The sequence below is a fragment of the Coenobita brevimanus genome, chromosome 78 (genome assembly GCF_032717465.1).
Source record: "Coenobita brevimanus isolate Jiangsu-jjx chromosome 78, ASM3271746v2, whole genome shotgun sequence".
NCBI classification, from domain to species: Eukaryota; Metazoa; Arthropoda; class Malacostraca; order Decapoda; family Coenobitidae; genus Coenobita; species Coenobita brevimanus.
In genome coordinates, this window is record NC_137031.1 from 45,756,353 (window position 1) to 45,781,656 (window position 25,304).

At 41.8% G+C, this 25,304-nt stretch overlaps 1 protein-coding gene across 1 annotated transcript; it reads left to right on the plus strand.

The window, feature by feature from the left end:
• The first annotated feature begins 357 nt into the window (after positions 1–357).
• LOC145408830 (uncharacterized) lies at positions 358–25,304 on the plus strand. Its single transcript, XM_080279473.1, has 23 exons — positions 358–519; positions 943–1,038; positions 2,107–2,193; positions 3,139–3,258; positions 5,088–5,210; positions 7,151–7,322; positions 8,189–8,357; positions 9,014–9,270; positions 9,846–11,477; positions 12,081–12,187; positions 13,394–13,520; positions 14,276–14,595; positions 15,401–15,484; positions 16,471–16,674; positions 17,005–17,158; positions 18,408–18,571; positions 19,959–20,096; positions 20,545–20,715; positions 20,956–21,045; positions 21,756–21,921; positions 22,936–23,174; positions 24,046–24,211; positions 25,033–25,304. The coding sequence occupies exons 1-23, from the start codon at positions 379–381 to the stop codon at positions 25,302–25,304; spliced, it is 5,199 nt and encodes a 1,732-aa protein (XP_080135599.1). The 5' UTR covers positions 358–378.

Below are 25,304 nucleotides of genomic sequence, written 5' to 3' on the forward strand. Positions count from 1 at the left end.
ATCAATTCTGTTTGGCTACTAATGAGAAATTGCTTGAGCACAACTCCAAATATAAGTTGCAACGTCAAAACATAAATGGATCCCGTATATTTCATTTTTTCTTCCATCCATACCCATATGCTTCTGCTTGCGTAGTAACGACAGGCTAAGGAGCGACTGGAACCACTCTTAATAATCTTAAGCTCGCAAATAGTCTGGAATTAGCTGACGCAAAATACCAGTTGCCCTAGCATAAGAGGATTGAGCATTTCTGCAAAGTTTGCTCCTTACCACACTAACTTCAATAATTGGCAGGCGAACCACCGTAACCAGTACGCTGTAAGGCTGGTGCAGACTATCAGCACCACCCTGCCCATCATCCACTGGCGCACCTTCTCTATGGGCTTCGACAGTTTCCTCATGCTGGTGACTCCTGACCTGACCAGCATATACCTTCTGGCTGGGGTCACCTACCAACACACGCACAACCTCTCGCCCTCACACGGCCTTACTGTCTTCCGTGCCATCGTCCCTATCAGTGTATGTGTAGATAATATACTGTTTTGTATGAATGAAAGTTATAATCTTACTACAGAATGAGTGAAATTAAAGCTGCGGCCCTTTACTCACAGCGAGCGTAGTTATAGTTTCCCTAGGCTCAACCTGTAACGTAGTTTTTCTACACGCACTGTTTATATTATCAAGCAACTAAATTGTTGAAATATAAACAGTTTTGAATGCAGTGTAAAGTGTTTTATGACTAGCCACATGAAGACAAGCGTTGTAGAGTGTTGTTTCAGGTAATCACTGAACTCTACGTCGTTTGATTTTGTATTAGTCTTGGAAGTGCTAAAAAACTAAAGCATATATTACCATGCGGAAAGGTTAACGTGCTTGTACATTGTACAAAGATGTGGCTGAGCTCCTTTATATATTTAATAGATTATAACTTGAATCTTTTAGGCCCCATGGTGGAGAGGCAAGGCGGTGCTGTTGACAGGGCAGGGAAGGAGGCTGCTGGCATATGTGTGGAATGGACAATCACACACTATCAAGCTGGTAAGTGGACAGTGATGCTGGTACTCGAGCTAGGACAAACCTTGCATTAAGAGCAGTCTCTTCTAGGAAAACTGAAGCATAGAGTATTGAAAGATTTAGTAGTAGTTTTCTAAACTATGTATAATGCTAATGGCAGATCGGCTATATTTATAATACAAAACTACTTTTCAAAGAAAAACTATAAATCCATTCACTTACAGAGGGATGGACATGTTAATGTCGCAACAAACAGTAAAGACTAATAGTTATTGTACTGGAATTGAGTATTGGGAGTAAATGTTTTATGCCATACTGACCAACTAAACCCTTGATTACAATATCCTTCAGTTTTGAAAACTCTAGAATCCTTCTAACCAAACGGAGACCACTAGTTGTGAAGGGATTCGTGACTAACCTCTCATTTTCGAAGTATCAGGCTAAGTGAAAATCTGGAGATAGCAAGAAAGAATTTTTAGCGAAGGGGCGAACGTAAATTGTCAGCAATATATACATAGTTCAGTCCTGATAGGAAGAGGTAATGGAAAGAACTGAAGGTTAGTCAGTCTGAAAGAATCCTGGCGATGAGGAGACGGTTCGCAAGTGGAAGACTGCTTTTTTCTCTGGTCGGTCACTTCGGTGTTTTTTTTTTTTTTTTTTTTTTTTTTTTTTTTTTTTTACCTAGTAGTGCAGTTGTAAATCTGTAATAGTATCATGCATCATATTATAGGGGATGACAGGGATTTAGTTTTTTTTTTTTTTTTTTTTTGACCCTCTCGTTTCCTGTAAACAAATCCCCTTTGATTTTACCTGCATATATACAGATTTTATACAGCTTGGGGGAAGGGGGAGTGTTGCAATGAAGATATTATTGACAGTGTATCATACCAGTCTAGTTAAAAATCTCTTAAAGTTAAATAAAGCTGTCTAGATATAAGAAATAAAATTCGTGGTCAGTCAAATGACTAGTGACTACAGACAGCAGGAAGGTCCTTAAGGAAGTCGCCGGTAGCAGTCTATTCAATTTAACTTGAAATAATCTCATTTTTTTAGTTAATATAATGATCCCCTCTGCCTTCTCCAATTTTCCAGGAGTATACCACTGAGCTGTCTGTGCCCGTGACTGATTGGAGTGTCGGCCTAGCCTACACGGATGACCTGAACCAAGGATCAGAATTCGTAAGTAGTCCAGCGCCCCAGAAGTGTTTTAATGTAATTTATCTAGTAAAGTTTCAGATTCGTTAAACATCAGCAACTGTAGAATAATGCTTAACTAATACTGTAGTTCCATTCAAAAAGAAGACTCTGATCAATGCAGGAAGTGTATTATAATGGATCAGTGGTCAGGTAAAGATGCGTCCTCCACTTTTTCAGTTGCTTTTTTATATCCAGAGGTTTAATTTTACGTTGAGTTGAATGCTCAGATTTTTAAGGATCCTTGAAGTGAAAATTATCAAAACTGGCAGCACATATTTTTTCAGGAAAGTATACACCCAGGTGGTTCTACAATAAAGAGCAACATTTTAGGCTTCAGAAGTCCTTCATTATCCTGATGCTGAAGATTCACGGTATTTAAATGTCAAATCAAACTTTTGTTTTATATAGATCAGTTTCATGACTCGTGTAGTTATCATGCCTAGTGAGATACCCTCGCCACTAAAATTAAATTATGGCATCTTGTTCGAATAACACCGTTGCCTGGCGGTTATCTTGGGCGCCACATTACAAACGGAGATTACTGGCCAGCGAAATAAGTTAACCTCTCCAGCAGCACAGTGCGCCATTCTGCATTAGTAGTGGTCGCTTGCATTTAGCTTGAATCTCTTGTCAAATACCTATCTTGAAAAAAAAAAAAAAAAAGGCACAGGTTTTTCCATTTTTTTTTTTCCTCTTGAAATATTCAATATCAAGCAGTGCCTTGTGGACCTTTCTTGAAGTACTGTTTCAGTGCTTGATATATACTGATGTGTGTTCCCTTGTGAAATAACCATACACGAATTTATCTCCTTAACTGAATTTTGAGGTTGCCGCTTCGAAGAGTCCATGAAATGTCTGCAGATTAGGAAGATTTAGACCCAAGTAGGAAAATGTTTAATGGAGAGGTACAGGTCCCCATATTTCCAGGTGGTGGTGCAGGGAGAGGTTGGCCCTGTGATCATAACTGTACAGACCCGCCTACAGGACTTGCCAGACCCCGTCCTTCTCCAAACACAAGCACTGCAGAAGGCCGTAGACGCACTTGAGGTCAGTAACATGAAGAGGGTAAAGTTTGGAGTGGTAGCCAGAGATTCAGGGACCGTATTTATCAAGGGCCTTAACCAGTCTGCGGAATGTATATCGGCATACTGCAGTTAGAACTGTTTTCCTCATTAATCCTTTTCAAAACTTGACTTCTTTTTACCTTGTTACTATCATTCTTGCTTAGGGAAGAGTTTTGAAGATAATGAACCGTTAATTAACCGCAACATCAAAGGTTTCCCATCCATCCATCCATCAATCCATCCATCCATCCATCATCCAAGCCTACATTGCCCCATGAGGAGCGTAGGAGCCCGGAGCTAGGCAGTTGGTCCCGACATTTGAGTGACCACCCTCACTCATCCCTGAGTGGCATTACATGAGCAATCGACCCCAACCATCCCTTGGATATAAACCTTCACCGATTCAATCAGATTGGAGCGCAGTTACCCTCTAAACCACCAGGCGCCAAAATTTGGTTATATGGTTACCACCCAGCATAGTAAATGATTTCCTGGTGTACAGAAAACCATTTGGCTTGTCACTCTGTGTAGAGTCACCCACAGGCAGAGGGAAGAGGAAAGAATGAAGGAAAGAAAGACAGAAGAGGGTATGTAAAGTCACCTGTAGGCAGAAGGACAAGGAAAGATTGAAGGAAAGACAGAAGAGGATGGAAGGATGGAGGAGAGCAAAGGGCAGACACCCAACAGCAGCACTACATAGAGTGAGCGGATGGTGAGCGCCCCCACCTGCCACAAGGTTTCCCAAAGGATGAAAAAATAATTTTAAGGTTGAAGCAAGAATGCATCCAAGACGACCTCTAACTGTATGTTGTTAATCTTGAATCTGGTAAACTGAGGCTGTCAGGAGTTTTAACTGACTGTCCGATAGTCTGTATATTCTTGGTAACTTCAGACCATTCAACACAGGGAAGAATTCTCAAACAGGAAGGGTTAGATAGAACTTAATTCATTCAAGACAGCCTCTTAAACTAAGAAGTCTGTATGACTGTATCAATAATAATATACTTCAATGAACTGAATTTCTTCAATGTAGATGAAGTTGACCTGGCAAAGATGGACATGTGATTTGACGAGAAAAATTTTTCTACTTCACTTAGCTTTTTGTTTTTCTTCATATAACATTCAGCCAAGGCACACTCATGGTCTGATAATAACAGAACTAGCGATAACGTCACTTTCTTGTTGGGTATGTAGTGTCTGATTCGAACAGGTAAAACGCGTAACATGTAGTGGAAGTGTCGGTATTTTCCTCTTCTCGTTAGCATGCTGACTAGTGTAATGACTGACAGAACGCTGAAACATTACCAGAATTTAAATAGAGAACTACTACTTTTTAATAAAGAGCACTGAAGCAATGGGGTGTCCATATATCGCAGTAATATTTCTATAGACACATCGTTATTGAGCGGTAGCCCTTTAGATTGTTTTAGGCATAATCTGAAGTTAGAACTTGAGCAGAGCAGTCATAGTAGTCACTTCTTAACATGCAGTATTATGTTGAACTCTCTTTCAGCGACGAAGATACTCTTAGGGACGAGAGTGTGGTTTTCTAAAGTGAATCAGGTCTACCAGAACTTTCCAATAACTACAGGAATGTGATCGTCCAGCTTTTTATATTGCTGATGCGCTTAAAGTCTGTACATTTTGAAACAAACTACATTTTACCATAATTTCCATTACTTCAAATTCAGGCTTTCCAAACATTAGTGTAAAGAAATCAAAACAATCATTCTTGTTGCATTGTGACAAAGGGGACTGAAAAAAACTAGTTTTTACTTAGGAAAAGTAAAATGTTCAACTGCACCCTTTCAGGCTGAATTTCAACGCCAAACTAAGGTGGTTGAAGCTACCCATGAATACCTCAGCCGCAGTGTCGAACAGGACGACATCATTGTCGGAAACATTGTTGTCAGGAAAGGAATCTTCGTCAACGGGGTACGTAACTTAAAAATGGTCTTTAATTACACAAGCTGATAGACTGCAAAAGTTACTTTACGCCAGTTTAAAGTAATCGAAATTTTATATACAACGACAGTGCTTATTCAGAGCTTGCAACATTTTCCTCTTCCAACCCGTTCCCTTTCCAGTTACTATAATTTCCCTGCTCGGTACGTTGAGTAACCTATGGCTTCCATTGTAGAAATTCATGGTACAGTAGCCTACAATAGTCTGCCTGATAAATTGGCCATATATCGTCTAACAGGAGATACAGCTTCTTAAGACTTGAGGTAAACAGTACTTTTCATATCGATATCTAGTATTTACTGAATCTGAGTTAACTTTTGGGAGTACTTGCCTTGGCATGAATATTGGTTTGGTCGTAGAATAAAATGCTAGTGTCATTATAAAAATCTTATAATTAAGGAGAATTCGTTTTCAGGGGGAACTCTTTTTATACAGATGAATATAAGCTTATCCCAAGCATGTGTGCGAGCATTTTCCAGGTATAATCTGTGGTCAGATTCATGGGACTGTGTTGGAGGAAAATTTTGTGGGATACTGGCAAGGTGTGGGTAAGGGAAAGGTAAGGGAGAAGAGGGAAAGATACTGTAGGGTGCCACTACCAAAACAATGGGTAAGGGTAAGGTGAGGGGGAAGAGGGATGCAGAGAGGGGAATAGTTAGGGAGCCTGTAAATTAACCCAACCAGACCCCATGCATCAGCAGTGAATGCAGTGTGGTGGGCGTGTAATGACAGCTCTCCACAAACTTTCTACCGGGTCGATACAAACTCAATGATTTTGCTAATGGTGGGAAAGTTATAATTGCCTGCTGTTAATGAAGCGGATTTAATGATCCAGCTGTTAGCTTGACTGAGGGGATTTTTTTTTTTTTTTTTTTTCTACAGATAAGTTCGCCAGTCTCTAGATGGCTGGAGTATCATTTGCATGAACATAGTCTGTATATTGGTATATACTCCGGTTTAAGTATATTGAAAAAAAGTATAGCCTTATTCCAGAATTAAGAGAAGCTTCAAACTTAGTGTTAGTTCTTTAACGCCGTAAGTCAGTCGGTTTTCTCACTAATTTTGGGTAGCGCATCTTTTTACTTAAGACCACACCCAACCCATTTAAGCTCAACTAACCAAATGTATTAATACTGAGCAATAGATTTTACTAGAGCCCATGAGGACACTAGTTTCTACTTGACTAAACTAGAGGAATTTAACGCAGCTACAGGGTACTGAAACCTGTTGGTGACCCAGTTCAGTCTGATAAACACCAGACAAGAAGGGAAACGAATGAACATGCAAGGTATCAGCATATTACTATTTTCGAGAAAAAAAAAAAACTAAACACGGCAACGTTTTTTTTTTCATAAAACACTCCTGACATACTTTCACTCAGAACGTTCAGTTCTGAAATATTAAGACTGTAGTTGTGCAAATCCCATGCATATCGAAAATTCAACAAACTTAATTTGTCAGAAATGAACACTTAAATTCACCCCCACTGTACAAAATAAAATACCTGTATCAGACCCTGATGAGAGACGGTGGCACATGGTTTGTGTTTATCCAGCTCTCACGTAGATTCTCAAACCGGCCAGACTGGAACATTTTTTTTTTACTCGAAGGATAAAAAGAACAGCAAATTAGGATCTGACTGTAACTTCGACTATTACGGGTCGCAATCTAGGAAAGGCATTAACCCCTTGAATACGGTTATTTATTTTCGCTTATCAGTCGACCACCAGTCGACCACCCAGCTTCAGGGAAAATTCTTAGTGGAGTTAATGAAGGCTGCTTCTAACCTCATCAGTTCGAAAAACTTTACAGATAACTGAGACCTCGCCGTTTTGAAGAGGCTTAAAAATATCTTGTCACTCTTGTGCAGTCGACAGTATTAACCTCCCGCAATCTTCATCTACTCGTAGACCCTGAACACTGGAGAAATAAAGACGGTGGAGATGGTGATAGAGGAGGAAAGCCCTGGGGGCGGTGTGAGTAAAGAGGAATACAACGCCCATGTGAACGCCATTGCACACTACCACTCCCTCCTGGCTGCCCTCAACGATACTGTCATCGGCCTTCACTCCAGACTCGATGGTAAGTCATAGTTGGTGTTCAAGTACTGGTCGAGTTGACATGCATCAGCGAGAAAAACTACAGCAGAACGTGCATTATGACTATTGATGCGTGTGGAAATGAATAAATGGTATACTCTGACGTTCGAGGAAGAATAGAGATGAGGGTTGCATGCAGACGGGCTTGTCGGTTAACCGTTGATCATGAGAGTGCTGTTGTGATCATTGTCTTATCCGTAACTCACGATACGACTAGATATAATTCAGATTAGTTATTTGGCGATGTCTCATGGGGGTAATTATATGAAAACTTTAATACAACTAGAAATTGAATATAACAAAAATGGTAAAGCTGGTTGTGTAGAGTATACTTGTCGCACTGAAGCTATTGATATTTTTCAGTGTCCATTAATTTTATAAAGTGCATTTTAGGTGCATGAATAACGAAGTTGCTCATGTTTAAGATTTTCTTAATGAAACAGACTGTAGGCTACACAAGAGCATTATAAAAATAATACGGTGTTGGTTAAGGATTAGATTAGTACTTCTACCATGCCCCTGGATAAGCGTTAATTGCATTGCTTTCTTAAGACAGGTCCGTTTTCGACCTATCAGGATTTTCGTGCGCATTTACTGCGTATGGACGAATTTTTCCATCATGGGTTATCTTCATAAGAAAAGCAAGATATGAAATACATTCGTGCTCATGTCATACACTAATGGCAGTGTAGGGGATGGGGACGGGACAAGGTGGGAGAATACACGTAATATTTTTTGTGGCAGGTCACACGAAGCGCCTTGAATCACATCTGATGTAAATTCAGTCTTTCGAATTAACGAAATTAAAGTTGTGGAGTACCAAGGTGGTGATAACCCTTCTTTCCTCAGACGCTGTACCAGCCTCAGGCAGCAGGCGCCTCATCACAGGCAGGAAGACCATGGTAGGGGCCAGCCTGAATGCAGACAGCATCACTGCAGAACACATCACCATTGCCCGCACCCTGGACGCCACTGGCAGGCCCTTCCCGCTCAATGAAGTGCTGGAGGGCTTAGTGAGGTTGGGGTGCTCACCTAGGGCTGTGTTCTTGTTAGCAATTTCATGAACTGAAAAGTTTGCCTTTCTCACTTTGCTTGCAACTGCTACACTACAATGGCTTTTTACTCTAGCCACCAGCATAGTACTTGTATTAACTTACAGGACCTGCAAATGTGAAGGATAAGGAGGGGCCGAAGTGACTTTTCCAATTAGAAAAATTAATGTGAATAACATAAATCATAATACAAGGGATACAAGATAAGATAATTTTAAAGGGGTTAATACTCAAATGGACTGATAACTATCCTGATAGATGTAGTAATGAACCGGTAAGGAAAAGGTGCTAGAAAACCTCCAAAACTCCAAAGAATACGAGCCCGTGTCAAAGCTTGTCTACTTGTAGCCTAATATGATCCTCTGGGGGTGTAAACATATTCTCGATTACGTAAATACCATTATAAACTTGTATATCTTGGTAATATTTTCAAAACCTGAATAGAACGGTTTATTTCCAAAAAGTGTCCAAAACACCAGTTAATTTTAGAGAGCACAGTTTAAAAGCGTGGGATAGTTGTAAATGCACATATTCAAGAACCACTGTTGGTCCGTTGATTTCCTCGGGGTCACAAGCTTATTAGTGTTGTTAGAAGAGTTTTAACATATCGTATTTTCCTCAGACAAGGCGACAAGCGGATCATCGAAGGCAACAAGACATTCATACAACCATTGGTAGTTGGGGACTTAATGACAGAATTCCTAGGGAACGTTCCCGTGGCAGATCTTGTGACGACAGACGGAGACCACACTATTGCCGCCGTCACCACCTTTGCCTCCCCCCTCCGGGCCCAGACCATAACCGTGGCACCCGGGGGTACTGTCGGGGGCATAGACCTATCGGAGGAGGTTGTACCACTCTCGGGGAACGCAACTATCGGTAAGTTGAAAGTGTGGGTCATGCTGGTTAACCTTTCAATGGTCGAGGGTTGTTCTAGTACAGGTCAGGTAGATTTTGTTCCCCAGAGACAGATGCTCGAGGAAGTTTAACTATCACAAGTTATACTTTCGTGGGCAGGATAGCAGTGTTTTCTTGCAAACACCAGGCAATTAAATGACTTAAAACTTCATGGAATTGGTAACTACTGCATGTCAAGGTTTGTACGTGACAAACAGCAAAAATATTATTGCAGTGAAGGTTGAGTGGACTGTTTAAGTTTTTCATATGTTAAGCTGTTGGATTGTTGGAACTGGGTATGGCCTCCTTGTCCATACCCAGAGTCTGATAAGCTGAACTGAAGACAAGGTTAACTGCCACTATCATTTTCGGTAAATTTGAGTTGACCAAACTGAGTCGTGCCTTAAACCGACATACTAAATTGCCTTCTGATCGTTCCAAAGTTAGTCAGGCATCGCTACTGTATGTTAGGCACACTGGAGTCTAGTTTCGGTAAATTTGAAGCTTTTATATGCCCAGTTCTAATGACTTGAACTTTTCCTTCGCCCTGCCCTTAGGTGGATGCGTGTTCAGGAAAGATGTGATTGTCGATTCTTTAACTACGTTGTCGAAGCTCATCAACGGTGTGGACATGAACCGCCTCATCACCAGCGCCCTCACAGTCAACGGGGGCACAATGCTGGGTTCTTTAATCTTCACAAACTCGCTGACTGTGCACACACTCGACGCAAAGTGGATTATGGGAGTCAACACTGAGGAGTTCATGGCCACGACAGTCTTCCGCAACCGACCAGCTACACTACTGGGGAGGCTGGTGGCACCCACAGTGGAAGTGCGGGGAGACTTGGTGGTGAAAGGACTCATCAATGGTAAGAACTTCCCAGCTGATTATCCGCTACAGACTGACACAAATATTACCTTCGGCGCAAAGAGATTCATGAGGGTTACTGTCCATACCCTGACTGCCGGGCCTGCTTGTCTGGTTGACGGACTGCATCTGGAGAGATTAGTCACTCTCCACACTCCTCAGACCATAACAGGATACAAGACGTTTGCTCAGGGAGTCTACATAGAAGGAAATCTAGAAATAACTTCGAAAATACTTGATGGTGTTAACTTGGATCAGCTTAATGCAAGTCTGCATCATACTGCCACTACAGACTGGAAGTTTAATGTTATATTTAAAAAGAAAGTTACTGTGCCATCACTGAACTATGGCGGTACTCTCAACGGAATTGATTTTGTTGCATTCGCTAATGACGTCGTGTATGATGATGAGCCAATAGTAATATCCTCAAACAAAATCTTCAAGAACGGTTTGACCATCACAAATGCCACCTTCCATGGAACTTTCAATGGTGCGAGTTTTAGCAATATTGTAACGACAGTCAACAGCGCCACACGAGGAATCTCTGGAAGCAAAATATTCTCCAGCGATGTGACCTTCAACGACCTAACTGTGGGATCATTGGATGGGGTAAACCTTGAGGATTTAGTACGGTCGGCAGTGTACCTGAACAAGCCAGGCCAGATTGTGTATGGCACAAAAACCCTCACCCACACACTGAGGACCAAGGAACTGGTAGTCACGGGAAAGATAGGAGACGTAGACTTTACCAAAATAGTCACAAAGAGCACAGATCAGACCTTCACTGTTGCCCAGAGTCTGCGCTCTGCAAATTTCACCGATGTCGAAGCTATAGAACTGGAGATGCCTTTTGGAGCCACAGTGAACTCTATCGACCTTGCCTCTCTGTACAGTAGACGTATAAGCCTTACCTCCCCAGGCTTCTACACCGGCGTTCTCACGGTAGAAGGGTCTGTGTCTGCCCTAGATTCCATCACTGTTGGATACCTAAACGGCCGCCAAACAGACCTTCTTGTCAAGGATTTCGTAATGAGGGACGAGTTTTCGGCCATCACGGGAGACCTGACCTTCACCAACCTCACTGTCCTTGGTCCAATCACTACACAGAACATGGCTGGTGCAAATGGCCTCAATATCACTGACATCGATCTACACGCGGTAAAGGTGACGGGTAACCAGGTGATGACTGGCAATGTGAAGTGGGGAGAAGTCACCTTCCGGAGTGATGTGGAGGTGAGGGGGCTGGTGGACGGGGTGGACCTCCTCGCTCTCAGTCGGGACGTCGTGCTCAAGAATTCTACTGAAGTACAAATCATTACAGGTACGTGTTAAGGAAAAGCTTACAGAATTTGAGTTTCTTGATGAAATCTTTGAAGAGTCTACCCTGATTTTTTATGGCAATTTGAAGAGAGGAACATTAGTTTTGTAGGAAATAAGAAAGAATTAATCAAATAAAAGATAAGCAGTCTATCTTCCCAGAACTGATAGTGGTAAAAGTAGTAACAACCAAGAGATTGAGGAAATAACGAGTGAAGAACCAGAAGAAATTAAATCTGCAATCCCTCGACCTTGGGTGAAGCATGTTAAAATACAGATGACTTTCCAGAAAAAAAGCAGACTTATAAAGATACTCTGGCTACTGAGATGTGGAATGTATGTCCTGGGGTTCCTGCTCTGTAAGTTTTACTTTGAGTAGAGATTTAACTACCCTTACGACTGGTAGGTAAGGTGTAGTACAGGTACACTTATCTTAAAATGAAAATGTCTATTCGTAAAGTCCTAAAGCTAAGACGACCCTGTTTTACTTAAGCAATTTACCATTTCAAGGCATGCTGTTAGTAATTCTCCATTTTTTTTTTTTTTTTGAAAATTGCTCCACCCTTCTTTAGGTTGGAAAGAGATCTTAATGTATTACACCTCTCAGGTGAAAAGAGGTTTGAGAGTGGGATCACCGTGCTGGGAGACATCGAGGCCACCACTATCAATGGGATTGACCTGAGGAACCAACTTCTCACCCGCAACACTCCCCAGGTAAGGAGATTTCTGGATGTGATTTGTGAAAACTAAAGAACGCTTTCTTCATGGCGCTTAACCGCTCCTTCTCGTAGCACCTGACCACCCCTTCTTGACAAGTTTTACTTTTACTGCCAAACTGTTTTAATTACATAAGGATGCTTTTAGAACTGGAGTCAAGATACAGCCTTCAACTTCTCCTACTAGGGGTGCTTTGGTAAGCTGAATAAAATTAATAAAATCTGGTGGCAACATAAATCAAAGCCCAAATATCCAATAGGTAAAGCTCTTCTCATTGTAAGAAAAGTTGCTAAGACGTGATCAAAGAAGCAACTTACAGATTTTTTTTTTTTTCCAGAAGAGGTTTGTACCGTGTATTGTGTAGCAGAGAAAGTTGCCCTAATAAATCTCCTGCTTATATCTTTCCTCTGCAGACTAATCCTCCTAAGCCGAGAGGTTTGTCAGGGAGAAATGTTAAACATACATTGTCCGATAGATGCAGTGGAATAGCTGAACCTTTCCTGACTGTACTGGTAGGCTAATAGCTTTTTTTTTTTTGGGGGGGGGAGGGGGAATTTGAATATCGAGAAAGAGAAAAATTAACACTTCAGACATAGTAATCAATGTAGCCCGCTTTCCCTAGGCTGATTTTTTAAAGTGAAAGAAGCAAAAGTGAAAAGACTTAACTTGGCGATACCAGTATGCATTTAACTTTTGTCCAGTCTAAGGGCCGCATTGTGACTCTGGAGGCTGAGTAAAAGCTTTTCTTTGATAGTGTTATTAACACTATACCTCAATACCTCGATATCCTCCTGTGTTCCTGATGTAAATACCGATGTTTAGTTGCTGCTCTATAACTTCTGACTGGCCAAACGGGCCTGTCGACAACGAATAAGAAGCTGCCTCTGTGGGGTAGTCTTACAGTACTGCAAAGACATACACTACATAGTGTTGGGATTTGGCACCCTTTCGTGAACACCGCATAGTCAGATCAGGGCCCTTCCCATGGAGAGGTGTAGGAAAAATTAGGTGCATTAGCTCCCGGGTGACGCCAGAGCTTTTCACGCACTGTGTACAGTGCCACCAAGTGTAGATTCAGTCAGTATTACCGCTGATATTAAAGGTTAAGTTTCAGTAATTATACAGAGCAAACCGCTAAGGTGCGATGTGCTACGATGCATTGTCATTCTGTGAATAAGGCCCTAAAACATGCTTCAATCCCAGGTGATTACGGCTCCATACACCTTCGTTGATGTCGATGTCAAGGGAGAGTTGGTCGTCCTCGGCCTCTACAATGGTATCAACCTTACTAGCCTCGCCTCTCCCCTCCTACAGGCTCCATTCTTCAGAGGTTTGTCACTCTTCAATGTGTTGGAACAAATATAGTCGGCATGAAGTCCTGTTGCCTCTCCAGCCTCTCTAAGAGTTTTGAAAATTCAGATTGCAGCAAACTACCCTTTACATTAATCCGAGACAGAATGAAGTCATGTCAATTGCTGTGGATTCTCTCCACATACCAAAGTGCATGGAGAGAAAAGCAGGAGAGGCGATGGGACTTTTGATGTCAATTGTACAGATGCTGATTTAGTCGTACATGCAAATTCTCTTCATTGCGTTCCGTAGGGAATTGAACAATTACCATGAACAAGGCGATCCATGCAACCTAAAACTTTTGAAAATAACTTCATAAATACTCTCCTACTGTGATTGTCCCCAGATGTACAGTGTTTTGCATTTAACACATGATTAATGAATGTTTTGCATATAGATCGTAAATGGTTTGTGACAATCGGGAAGCCACCAGTAGAGTTTCAAAGATGTTTCATAATAGATGTTTTGGAACCCCCATTTTTTTCATAACTTATCTCCTGTCCACGGCAGTGACTTAGCTGCTTTGGTAAGTTTGCACATATATCTTGAAATGGATCTATGACCTAGTCATTTTTTTTTTTTTTTTTTTTTTTTTTAAGGCTGCCTGGAAAACTTAACCAATTCGGAGTAGATTTTATAAATTTAAAAACTGGAGCTGCCATTGAAAGTTATTCTCCGTAGATATTATCCCCTTCTGTTTGAACAAGACTCTGATACAACTGTTCGACTCTACAGGTGATGTGACTTTCCACGGCGCTGTGAGTGTGGGTCATCTGAGGCTAACAGGGACCTACAACGGCATTAACGTGGAAGCGAGGCTGGCAGACGCTATCCCGCTGAAAGGTGGTGAGGTCGTGATAACAGGCAAAAAAACATTCACGGCAGACACCACAGTCTTCACGAAACTCAACATCAAGAATTTGAACATGGTGCCTCTGAATCACTTCCTTAATCACATTGTGCTGAAGGACAAGGAAAGTAACCTCACGGGCCACATCAAAATTACGGGTGAAGTTCGGGCACCATTGATCATCGCCAGTTCAGTTAATATACAGGTTGGTAAACTGTACCGGCAAATGCCGCTAAACTCCCTTTCGAGGTAGAGGGGTTGGAGGCTAGGCTTCAGTTGTCCCTTGGTTCTGTTACATGATTCAAAGCCCTATAATCACCTTGAATGGAATTTGAATCCCCTTCTTCGCTTGTCAAGGAATACTCAAAACTAGATAAACGTAACTAAAATTACCTCTGGTTTGACCATCGAAGTATTTTGTAGAGAACATGCTCAAATCCTAGACTTGAGAGGACTTTATCTTGCGGGCTTTTGAGTCGGTTCCCTAGGTACTCCTCTCTTTCATAGCGGTAACTTTTCTTTATTCCATCGGCTATTCCCAATCTGAGGAAAACCACTATTAGTTATGGGTTTGAAATTTTCCAGTCAATCTTTGCCTGTTTTTGTCTTGTCTACGGACTGATTGTTTTAATTCTGTTTTAGGAAGGACCTGAAATTAAAGGTAATATAGTAAAACGAAGCTAAAACATTTGGTATGGAAGAATGGCACAAAACTTAAATTGAGCTATGACGATGCATTTAAATTTAGTGAGTATTTCGTAGCGTATGTACCATATGCTAATTATTGCTAAATACTGAGGTTCCATAGTAATTTTAGGGATAATATGCATTGCTTATCTGAAATATTCATGGTACTCTGGGGCTCTCAGGCAGGTGAAACTTTGACTGTTTCTCGCTTGTCCCTGTTCACCTAACAGACGTGTCATATTCAGACAGAGGTCTTGATTGGGTATTCTGCTTTAACGACCTTCGTGCAGTCAATAGGCTCTGATCTCGTCTGTCTGTTCCAGGGAAGAATTGGCGGTGTGGACTACAACAGGCTGGTGCGGGAGGCTGTTTACATCAATAAAAACCACACCTTCACTTCGGCATTGGTGGGTGGCAATCCTAGGATATGTAGTTTACTAAAGTATGATTCTGATGAAGGGTTTAACTTCCGAAAGAAGAGATATTGCTCTTAATTTAGAGGGTGGGTGATTTCTTAAACCGTCAACCGTAGAGCACTGACATTTTTGCATAGACTGTTTGCGTTAGGTCTGGATGAATGCCTTGCTGCAGTAGAATCCATTCAGGTTCTGCTCCAAGTACAGACGGAGATTAAGCCTCTTGCACTACACTACTTATCGTTTAAAAATGGAATATGTGCAATAGTAATGAGATGGTAAACACTTAAAATATTTTGGACCCTAAATCCAGTTCAAGTCCGTCCTGCAGGCAATCTCTTTTCACCCAGTCTTTGGGTTACCACTCTGCTGCCGTCGTAGTCAGTCATCTGTTTTACTTTCGAAAGGCGTGACCTTAGCTTTTTGGTTCCTGATGTTATATTTCATTGAAGTTAACGCTGTAAGGACTTCATCAGGTGACATTGCTGATAAATGAATTGGAAGGGAAGACACTGCCTGTAATTAACTCTAATATTTTTGTGTAGCAAGATTATCAGTTTCGGACAACATATCACTGAGTTGCAGTTATGAAACTTTGGAATATTGATTTCGAATAATTACGACTTAAGGTTATTACTTGGAAAGTGAAATTAATCGGAATTTGTCAGAATCTGTACCAAAGGGACCTTTGATTCAGTAGGATGACTGTTTATCTCCTTAAGCTAAAGATGGGGTATTTGAACTAGAGGGCATGAACATAGCTTCCGTCAAATCCTTCAGTGAGAAGTGTCCTTAGATTAATAAGATCTGAAGATAACAAGATTGAACGAATAAAATGCTTGACCGGACTGAAAAACACACATCCTAACCCAGTCCTTGGATGAGAAGGTCTGTATGATAATGGTGAAAATGGTATGTTGGTAACAGTGGCATGATAGTTTAATGGTGTTAATGATTATATCCTGTCGTGCCATCAGACATTCAGCAGGGACTTGTTGGTGACTGGAGAGCTGAATGCCGTGACCCTGAACGGTGTGAGGGTATCGGACTTCCTCACCACCAACACGGAGCAGACCATGACTTCACACGTCACCCTGGCCACAGCACTCACCAACGACGTCACAGTGCAGGGCCTCGTCAACTCCTGGAGGCTTCCCGAAGAGGTTTCGGACACGATGAAGGTATAGTGTTCGGCAGGGCATAATTGGGTGGTAAAAAGACTGACCTCGGTTAGTTGAGAATGTTAAAACTTTTTACATAAAAGCCTTCACCCGACCCTGCGCATACATTTAACAAATCTACTGTAGCTTTCAATAAGGTTTTTTTTCCCTGTGGCCAAACAGTTCACTTACCTCCACCCCTCCCTCATCGCCTAACAGTATAGTTAGGGACCTGGATGTAAATTGGCTACTGCAAGTTGTTCTAGGGGAAGATTAAGACTGAAAATTGTCTGCCTATTACCTTCGTCCAGTCAGTAAACATAAACTTAAGCCTACTTTATCCCTGGTTAGGCTGTGGGCGGTCAGACACTGCGAGGTCCGGTGACGCTGGCTGGACGGGTGGAGGTACTGAGGGACGTCCAGGTGACCGGCAGGGTGGGAACCGCAGTCAAGGTGGACCTCTCTTCTCAGGCTGTCAGTCTACACCAACCTACGGAGATACAGGGTATATACTGTCAGGGAAAGTTCCGCATTGCCCACTGTTCGTAGCATTGGTGGTTGACGAATAGTCGGGAAGCAGCAGCTAGACCTCGATTGTCTGGTAACTGTGAGTGGGTGGGAGAGTTTGGAGAATTGCTAAAGTCACCGTATCGATACGTATTTACTGTCAAAGGTATGCTTCTTTGCCTTCGCTTTGTAATGTTCGATAGGAATGATAGTTACAGACTCTGATCATATGATTAGGACTTCCCATGCCCTTCGGTCTGAAGGAAAACGAGAAACCTGTTCATCGTTCATATATATTTTTTATTATTATTACACACTATCCTAGACTCTTAAGTTCGAGATTAATAATTGCCAGAATAACACTCGAAACGTTTGCAGGCGGATGTTTTCTGTGGGTTGACAGTGGATAAATAGATTAGAGAATTTACATATCTATATACGGTATATAGATACAGATAATAGAGGTTTCGTTTTCAAGTAAACACTAAATATAAATACATATTATATCGTTACGAATATCTCTGGGGAAACTTCTCCTGTTAAAGGCTAGAGGGAATGAAAGCATTCAAACCCCTGTTCGAACCCAGCAGACTTCTATAACTTTACTGACAACATTAACTCTACAGACATCTACGTACTTTCGTAAAATGCTTGCATCATATTTGCATTTATCCTTACTAAAGTAACTCGAACACACCGGCCAAATCGTACATTGCAGTCCTACACGTGATTCCCAATTCATCATCAAACCCTCCTCTGCCCCCAATCCCCCGCCGCCTCCTGATTCACACTCATTTACCAGACACATGAGGTCTGGCTGCCTCTTCACAACCACCCGTCTCAAATCAGTGCTTCGGGAGGTGGGTAATGCGGAACTTTCCCAGACTGTACGTATGTATTTGTGTTCTTGGGCCAACTTTCAAACTCGTGGCTTAAGAAGCCAGCGATAGTATACACGACACAGTAGTGCAATTTAAGACTGTATACTTGTTGACGTAGAATTGCCTCTGACTGGCAAGATGGAATTGATAGTAAATTCTCTACTTGAGCAGTTTGTATAAATCGGCCCATTGAGAATCGAAGTGAGGACATTAGACACGTTACCTTTTTTGGCCGCATTTTGTTAGCTTGGACATGAAGGCACCTCTTCATTAAATTTTTCTTGTCTAATCGCGACCTTCTCTTGTTACTAAAGCATACGTCAATGAATGTTGGCAGCATAGGTGTAACTTCTTCAAACACTACAGGGTCGGTAGAGTTCAAAGTGCCCGTAGTGACATCCACCCTGACCGTCCTACCCGGGATCGTCTCGGGGGTAAACGTGCCCCTTCTTCTGAAGTCCGCCTGGTTCGTTGACCTCCCCGCTACGATCTCTGGCAACCTAATCTTCCTGCAGCCCGTCATCTTCAAGGTGAGCGATTACCAATCTAGACTATGAAAGATAATTTCTGTAGGTATTAAGGGCCACATCAGCAATAAAAAAGCTATGGTAATTTCTGTAGGTTATAAAGGTTTTATGGTCGGTAACGAATCTTTACTAATTCCTGTATTATAAAGGCTTTTACATCAGAACTATATTAATTTCTGAATTAAAAACTCTGTAGCTTGACAGCTTTTGTACTGTAGCTTATGAGTCTTGAGTAACTGAAAACTTACAAAAGTAATTAGGTGTAACATTGGAAAAAAAAAATAGGAAAGACAGTAACTTTTGAATGTTACTAATTCTTTACATATATATACTGACAACTGTATATAGCTTAACGACTGGTGACCGATACTTGTGCTCTTGCTAATTTCAGACTCTTTAATCCTGCTTAGGAGGAAGAGCTGAAGCGGAAAGGATGAATGCATATAGTGTTTCCAATGTTACCAACACCGTCTGGAGAAAGGAAACATAAAATTCTACTGAAGTCAGTTGAAGACCTAAAAAATGCTTACTGTAATTTGTTCCAGGTTATGAACTCTTGCTTTTCTTTTCTTTAATTTTTGCGCGTCTCTGAATAGTATTAGTTACTTAGGGCTGGAGATTAAGGTGCTCTTGAGTAAAACTGGTATCGGCAAGAAATAGCCTATCTGAAAGAGCTGAGGAAATTACGAAGGAATGGATAAAATGTTTGATGCCATCTTTAAATACTATACTGTTCATTTTTTACTTGGTCCAGTTACCATCTGCTTCCCCATCTGTATCAAGATTATTAGAATAAATGATAGGGAGAAATATTATGGAAAAGATTTAAAGCCGTAGAACTCGTTCTACAGTTTATCTGCAGGAAGTAACCTACAAAAGGACAGAAATCTCTGAGCAATGACGGACAAACTATAGGTGGGAATGGATAATTAGGTACCTTTGGAGAGAGAAGGTAGTTCTTCGTTCATAGGAGCAGCAGGAGGAGGAGGAGGAGGAGGCTGTGAAAGTCGTGGCAATATATTTTCATAACCCATTCACCCAACAGAAAGATGTCGAGCTCAACCAACGGAATAACATAACAGAACTGATTGTCGTGGATCAAGTAAACAGGACACTCTCTCAGTACAACGCAATGAACAGGGCACTGACGGTATGTGTTTATGCATCATAGAACAGTAAACAGTAGGTATTCCAAAATAAATTATATACGTATATTCCTGAAAGCCTTAAAATATGGATAGTGTTCATAGTACTAGTTATGTATGAAATTGATAAAAATAGGGAAGTTGGTGACATAATTAGTTTAATACCGATGTTTGTTTTTATATTTCCTTCATGAGATTGTAAAATTATGAATCATACTAGACACCAAACTTTAACCACTCGACAGGAGGCGTTCATATCGACGTGTAGTCGTATCCTTCCTCTGTACAAAGAACTTCAGAACGCGGTGCACGATATTGGGTTCTTCCAGAGTGTTCAGGAGGGTAACTTCCAGCATCCCCACAACGCCTCCACCACATTCACAGTGAGCGCTGTTTAAGCACCACCACTAAATTTTTGCCTCGAGTTTTAAGTTCTAGCTGTAGCAAATGCTTATAAGAAACGAGTCTTGACTCGCCTGCAGAAAAATTCACTTCACGGTTCACACACTTTAATCTTCCCCCTTTTTTTTTTTTTTAGCACAATTATCAAACACAGCGAGGTTATTGTAGGGCATATTTCTCCCACCATTCTGCTACCATGAACTGTTGCCTGCTTAAGTTCCGTTCCTCTTCCTTTCGCTGTCATAAAATAAGAGTTTTGGTAATTGTTGTAGTGGCAAAGTTTAACTATCCAGACAAATGAGTTACAGGTCAGGAGAAATGAAACTTTTGAAAGAGGCTGTACCATCAGGTTTCTTAATTAGGAGATATAATCCATTTTAACCCCACCCAATTAATTTATAATCGGTTCGTGGATTTAATGCGTCCCAGGCGTTCGAGAAGAGCTTCATGGTGGTGAGTTGGGGCGGGGCGGGTCAGTGCCAGTCAACTTGGTTCGAGTTGGCCGGCACCCCAGTAGGTCTGGTGGCACGCATCAGTGGCTCGGCTGCTCAGGCTGGATGGGGGAACCACTGGCTCTTCCTTGGGGAATCTTATGGCGTGGTGAGTTCTAGTGCATTGCTTGAAACGGCTGTATTAAACTTTCCTTTTTTAATTAGTGGTGTTCCGGTACCTTGCTTTAAACAATGTTGAGTGTACCTCTTGTAGTGTTAGTGGGGAGCTTTGGTAACCAGTATGACCTGCATAGATTCCTAGTATGTCTTTGTTGCGCATGGAAATTTACATGGGGACTTGCATAATGAGATATATGGTAAACTTAGAAAACCTGCTCATTATTTCCAGGCATACGTTGCGGTAGCCAGGTCCAGTAATGACGGGTGTGGCGGCAGCGGCAGCGCAATCTGGAAGCTGAACTCTGAAACAAGAATCAAGGTGAGGCTCTCATTGCAGGTGACGTGACGGGCTTCGTAGCACCTCTTCTTAGCTATTTTTCTGCAAAATACTCATACCGTCTAAAATGCTTCTTGTGCAGATTTTAAGTTTGTAATAGGGTGCAATAAACAATTTCTAGGTCTACAAAGCCTTCTGTGCCGCTTAGAATACGGGCCTGTGAGTTAGAGCGCTAGAATCAAATGTTATTGCCAAAATTAGCCACATTTGGCACTAACGCCGTAAGTACGGTGGAATCTTTTTTTTTTTTTTTTTCTAGCTACCTCCATATAATATGTCCATTTATTAAAAAGCCTAATAAAAGGCATAATCTAGCTACCTCACTAGAAAGTCTCATGCCGAATAAAAGTTTGAAACCGATATGCAAAGACTTCGCTGGATTCGAGGAGGAAATTTTTAAATCGTCCAAACCTAAATTTTCGTGTGCAGTATGCGGGAGGCAGAATCAGGGAACAAAGAAATGAATGAAGTATCGAACTGCAGGTGGGATATGGGCCGCAAAGGTGTCTGGCCTTTTGGTAATAATTCCTTCATCCACAACTAAAAGGATGCCACAAACACTCTTGTGATTGTCCTTAAATCATACGTTAGTTCCACTTTCATCAGCATTAACAAAATGGCCTCAAAAGGCCCTGTAGTAGTACAGTATTTTGTAAATAATTTGTTACCAAAGTTTCAAATTACTATTACAGCTGCACAAGAACTTGGCACCTGGGAAGTATCTGTCCATGTCACCTGTGTCTGGAGACTCGGGTGTGGTGAGACTTCAGGTACACTCCGTCGACCGTACCACCACTTACCTATTCACCCTGTACTCCGGCACCCTGCAGCAGACCAGTTCACAACGGGACTATGTCGGTAAGACTGAAAATCACTCTGCTTCTCGGACAGAACAATTTCTAATTTTCTTCCTTAAACTTTATGCAGTTCTCGTTTTTCAGGACACTTGAATCCATTATGAATGCCTTTACCAAACCTTAAGAACTGGGGCTTTGTTAGTGGCTTAAGGTTTAAAATGGGTGAAAATACTAAGTTTTTAAAATTAATGCGTACATAGTCAGTACCTTCACACCTCTCGGCCTCTGAATTATATTCCCTTCTGCTTACCTTTCTGCATTAAACATGAAGTTTTGAAGGTATAAAAACAACTCTGTACCCATTTCAGTACACAGTATTATAGTACTTTTTTTTTTTTTTTTTCTCCAGCGTCTTTTCTTCTAGAGCTCCTCAGTGAGCTGAGTGTCTGGTAACTATTCGGAAAAAAGTAATGGTAACTATGGTTAATGGGGGTTTTAAGGTTCTTATAACGCTGAAGAGGCAGCCAGAATATATCGTACACTTGAAAGGCATAGTGTTTGCTCTTTATCCATACCCTTAATGAAAGCTGTTGCCAGCGTTTTCGCATCAGACAGCGACCTGATGTTGGTAGTGAACAGGTTTTGTAATCGGTGCGATTTTTTCCCCTCGTGCAGTCTAACTAACTTGAGAACACTGCTTAACAGTGGGCAGAGGTCATTGTTCGGTATGAAGCCCTGGGTAAAACTTTCCTTCACCAGGAGTAGGAGTAGAGGGTCTGCAAAAATTTTAGCTCTAGTGTTGTAAAAGTATGACTCAGGAATGATCCAGTGGTATCCTGAATCTGTGCCATTCATACAGACTATAGTTTGTGCATAGTGTACTTGTACACTTGTAGGATGTTAAAATGTCAGCAGTACAGGGCATGTTTATGAAAGTAGGGCTGCCAACATAGGATATCTGATATCTTAAAATAGCCACCCTCTGTGGCGTCACAGTTATGTAAGGATTATGCATAGATACTTCATAGACTGGACTGAAAAGGTTAATTCTAAAATCACCATCTTTGTCCCACAGAGCATTCGACCAGCCTTCTCACCCGCTCCCACACCGAAGTTACCTTCGGTAGCAGCGGGCGGCAAGGGCGGCTGTACGTTGGGGACGTGGGAGGGGAGCAAGTCGTGGTGGAGAGGAGCATTGACGATTGTGCCCTGATGGAGGGCAGTGCTGGAAGAGGTGGTGGAGCAGGACCGGTATTGCTGCTCCTTTCAGTCACTAGGGAGGATAAGATGCACGATGAAGAATTTATCTTGGAGGTACTTTCACCCACTTTACGGATAATCTCTGATTAATCTAAAATGAGCATTTCCCAACACTGGAAAGCTGTCAAAGACGAAGCAGAGCTGTCAAAGACGAAGCAGAAATGGGTAAAATGACAAACGTGGTGCAAATGAGCAAAACCAGGGTGAGAGGACTCTAGTTGATAGTTGACAAAAGGTACCACAAAAAGAAACTATTTTCACTGGTATATAATTTCGAAAGCTTAGATTGAGCCGGTGAAGGTTTATATCCAGAGGTGGTTGGGGTTGATTGCTCATGTAATGCCACTCGGGAATGAGCGAGGCTGGTCACTCTCATCTTAAATGTCGGGACCAACTGCCTAGCCCCGGGCTCCTACGCTCCTCATGAGGCAATGTAGGATTAGATGATGGATGGATGGATAGTCTAATGCTAAAACTAAGTACTTTAGTAAAAAATTATCCTTTTCATCAATTGTACCCAGTTTGAGGGGCGCTTTTTTGCTGAAATTTTATCAGTTATCTGAAACAAGTGACACTATTTTTTGATGGTATTATAAGTTTTAGAGAAAGCAGTGTCCTGTATAATACTAACTTTTACACTTTAACCTCTCCCTGCCTTCCCCTTTTGATAACTAACAAAGGATATACTGTACACCAAATAGGACTCCCCTTCGCAATCTTGTGACAATGTTCCTCTATCTGTTAAATTTGATAGTGTCCCTGTACTGTGGTCTTCACAAACAACTACCAAATAGTTCGAGCATTTCAAAATATTGGACACTAAAAAATCTAATGGACTGTAATTGAAACTAGTTTATAAAAATAAGGAAGCTTCATACAGTAAATGCAAACCCTTGATACTTGACCTGTCATTCCTCCACCCCAGTTATCCCTTGTTGACCTGGCCAACCGCACCCTGACCTGGATGGACCTAAGAGTGATGATGGCCAGAACCCACCTAACCACCTTCCACGTTGGTCCAGCCCACAGCGGATCCTGGGTTATTGTGGCAGTGCAGGAGGGAGGTTTGACTGTAGTCTACACTTTGATCGGTGAGTGGCCAAAGTTGGAGGGAGAGGGGGGAGGAATGTTGATCCGTTCGTTCTAGAGGCATATATTTTATAGTTACTCCTGTCACCAAACGACTTTCCTTGGTTTTGGCGTTTAGACCAGTACGTGTTGAAGCATTCATTAACACCTTCACTATACAGCACAAAAATCAGGTGGCAGCGAAGACAAAATGTGCTGGACTGAAATGGTACCTCCCAGCTTATCTCGTTTACCTGACTCACATACTCGACTAAAAATACGAGGAGGCAGAACACAGAAAAAGGGGGGGAAACTGCAGAGAGTCGCACATTCATGCACATACTAAAGACTCCGGAATCCTGGCTTTATCTGTTTCCTAACCACTTGCAGCTGTATTACTTTAATGCTGTTGACAGACAACAAGGAAAGGTGTATCTCGTTAGCTCTAGTTTGGAAAGATAAACTGACAAATTTTTGTTCATATTGAGCATCGCGATAGCCAGATCCAAAACAGGAGTTAACTTCCTGGAAAAGTTTAACACCTAACCAGCCAAATGCCTTCCCTCCGAGTACGTCTTCTAGTACCCAGAATAGAGTTCAGTGCCCGGGAAAGTATTTTAAAAATGCAACTTTTTCCCTAGCCTAGGAGTATTTTATGAAACTGATATAGTAACGGAACTTCCCCCCGCCTGGCTGTACATAGAGCTTGAATAGGCTAAGGCCTTGGGCCGGAAATAAACAAATCACGCTTGGCGAGGATTGAGACTTGGCAAAAAGTTTAATCTGCCTTGATTAACTTCGTTTATTCAATAGACATTGATTAAATCCCTCGTCACACTTTCAGGAGAAACTCTGAAGGAAGTAGCGTATCTGAGTACCCAGGGAGTGACTTGGACGCAGCACCTCTCCAACCCCGCTCTCGGTGTCACCTCGCCAGATTTCACCTGGCCCACACACTACCTGCTGCTGGGTCGGGAGTCTCGTGCCTTCGTCCTGGCTCGCCTGGTCATGAACGGCTCTGTTGTACCTCGCACCAACATAACCTCCTGTGATCACAGGCACTTTTCAAACGCTAATGTAGAATATACCTCTGGTACTACTTTGGTGGGGTATTAA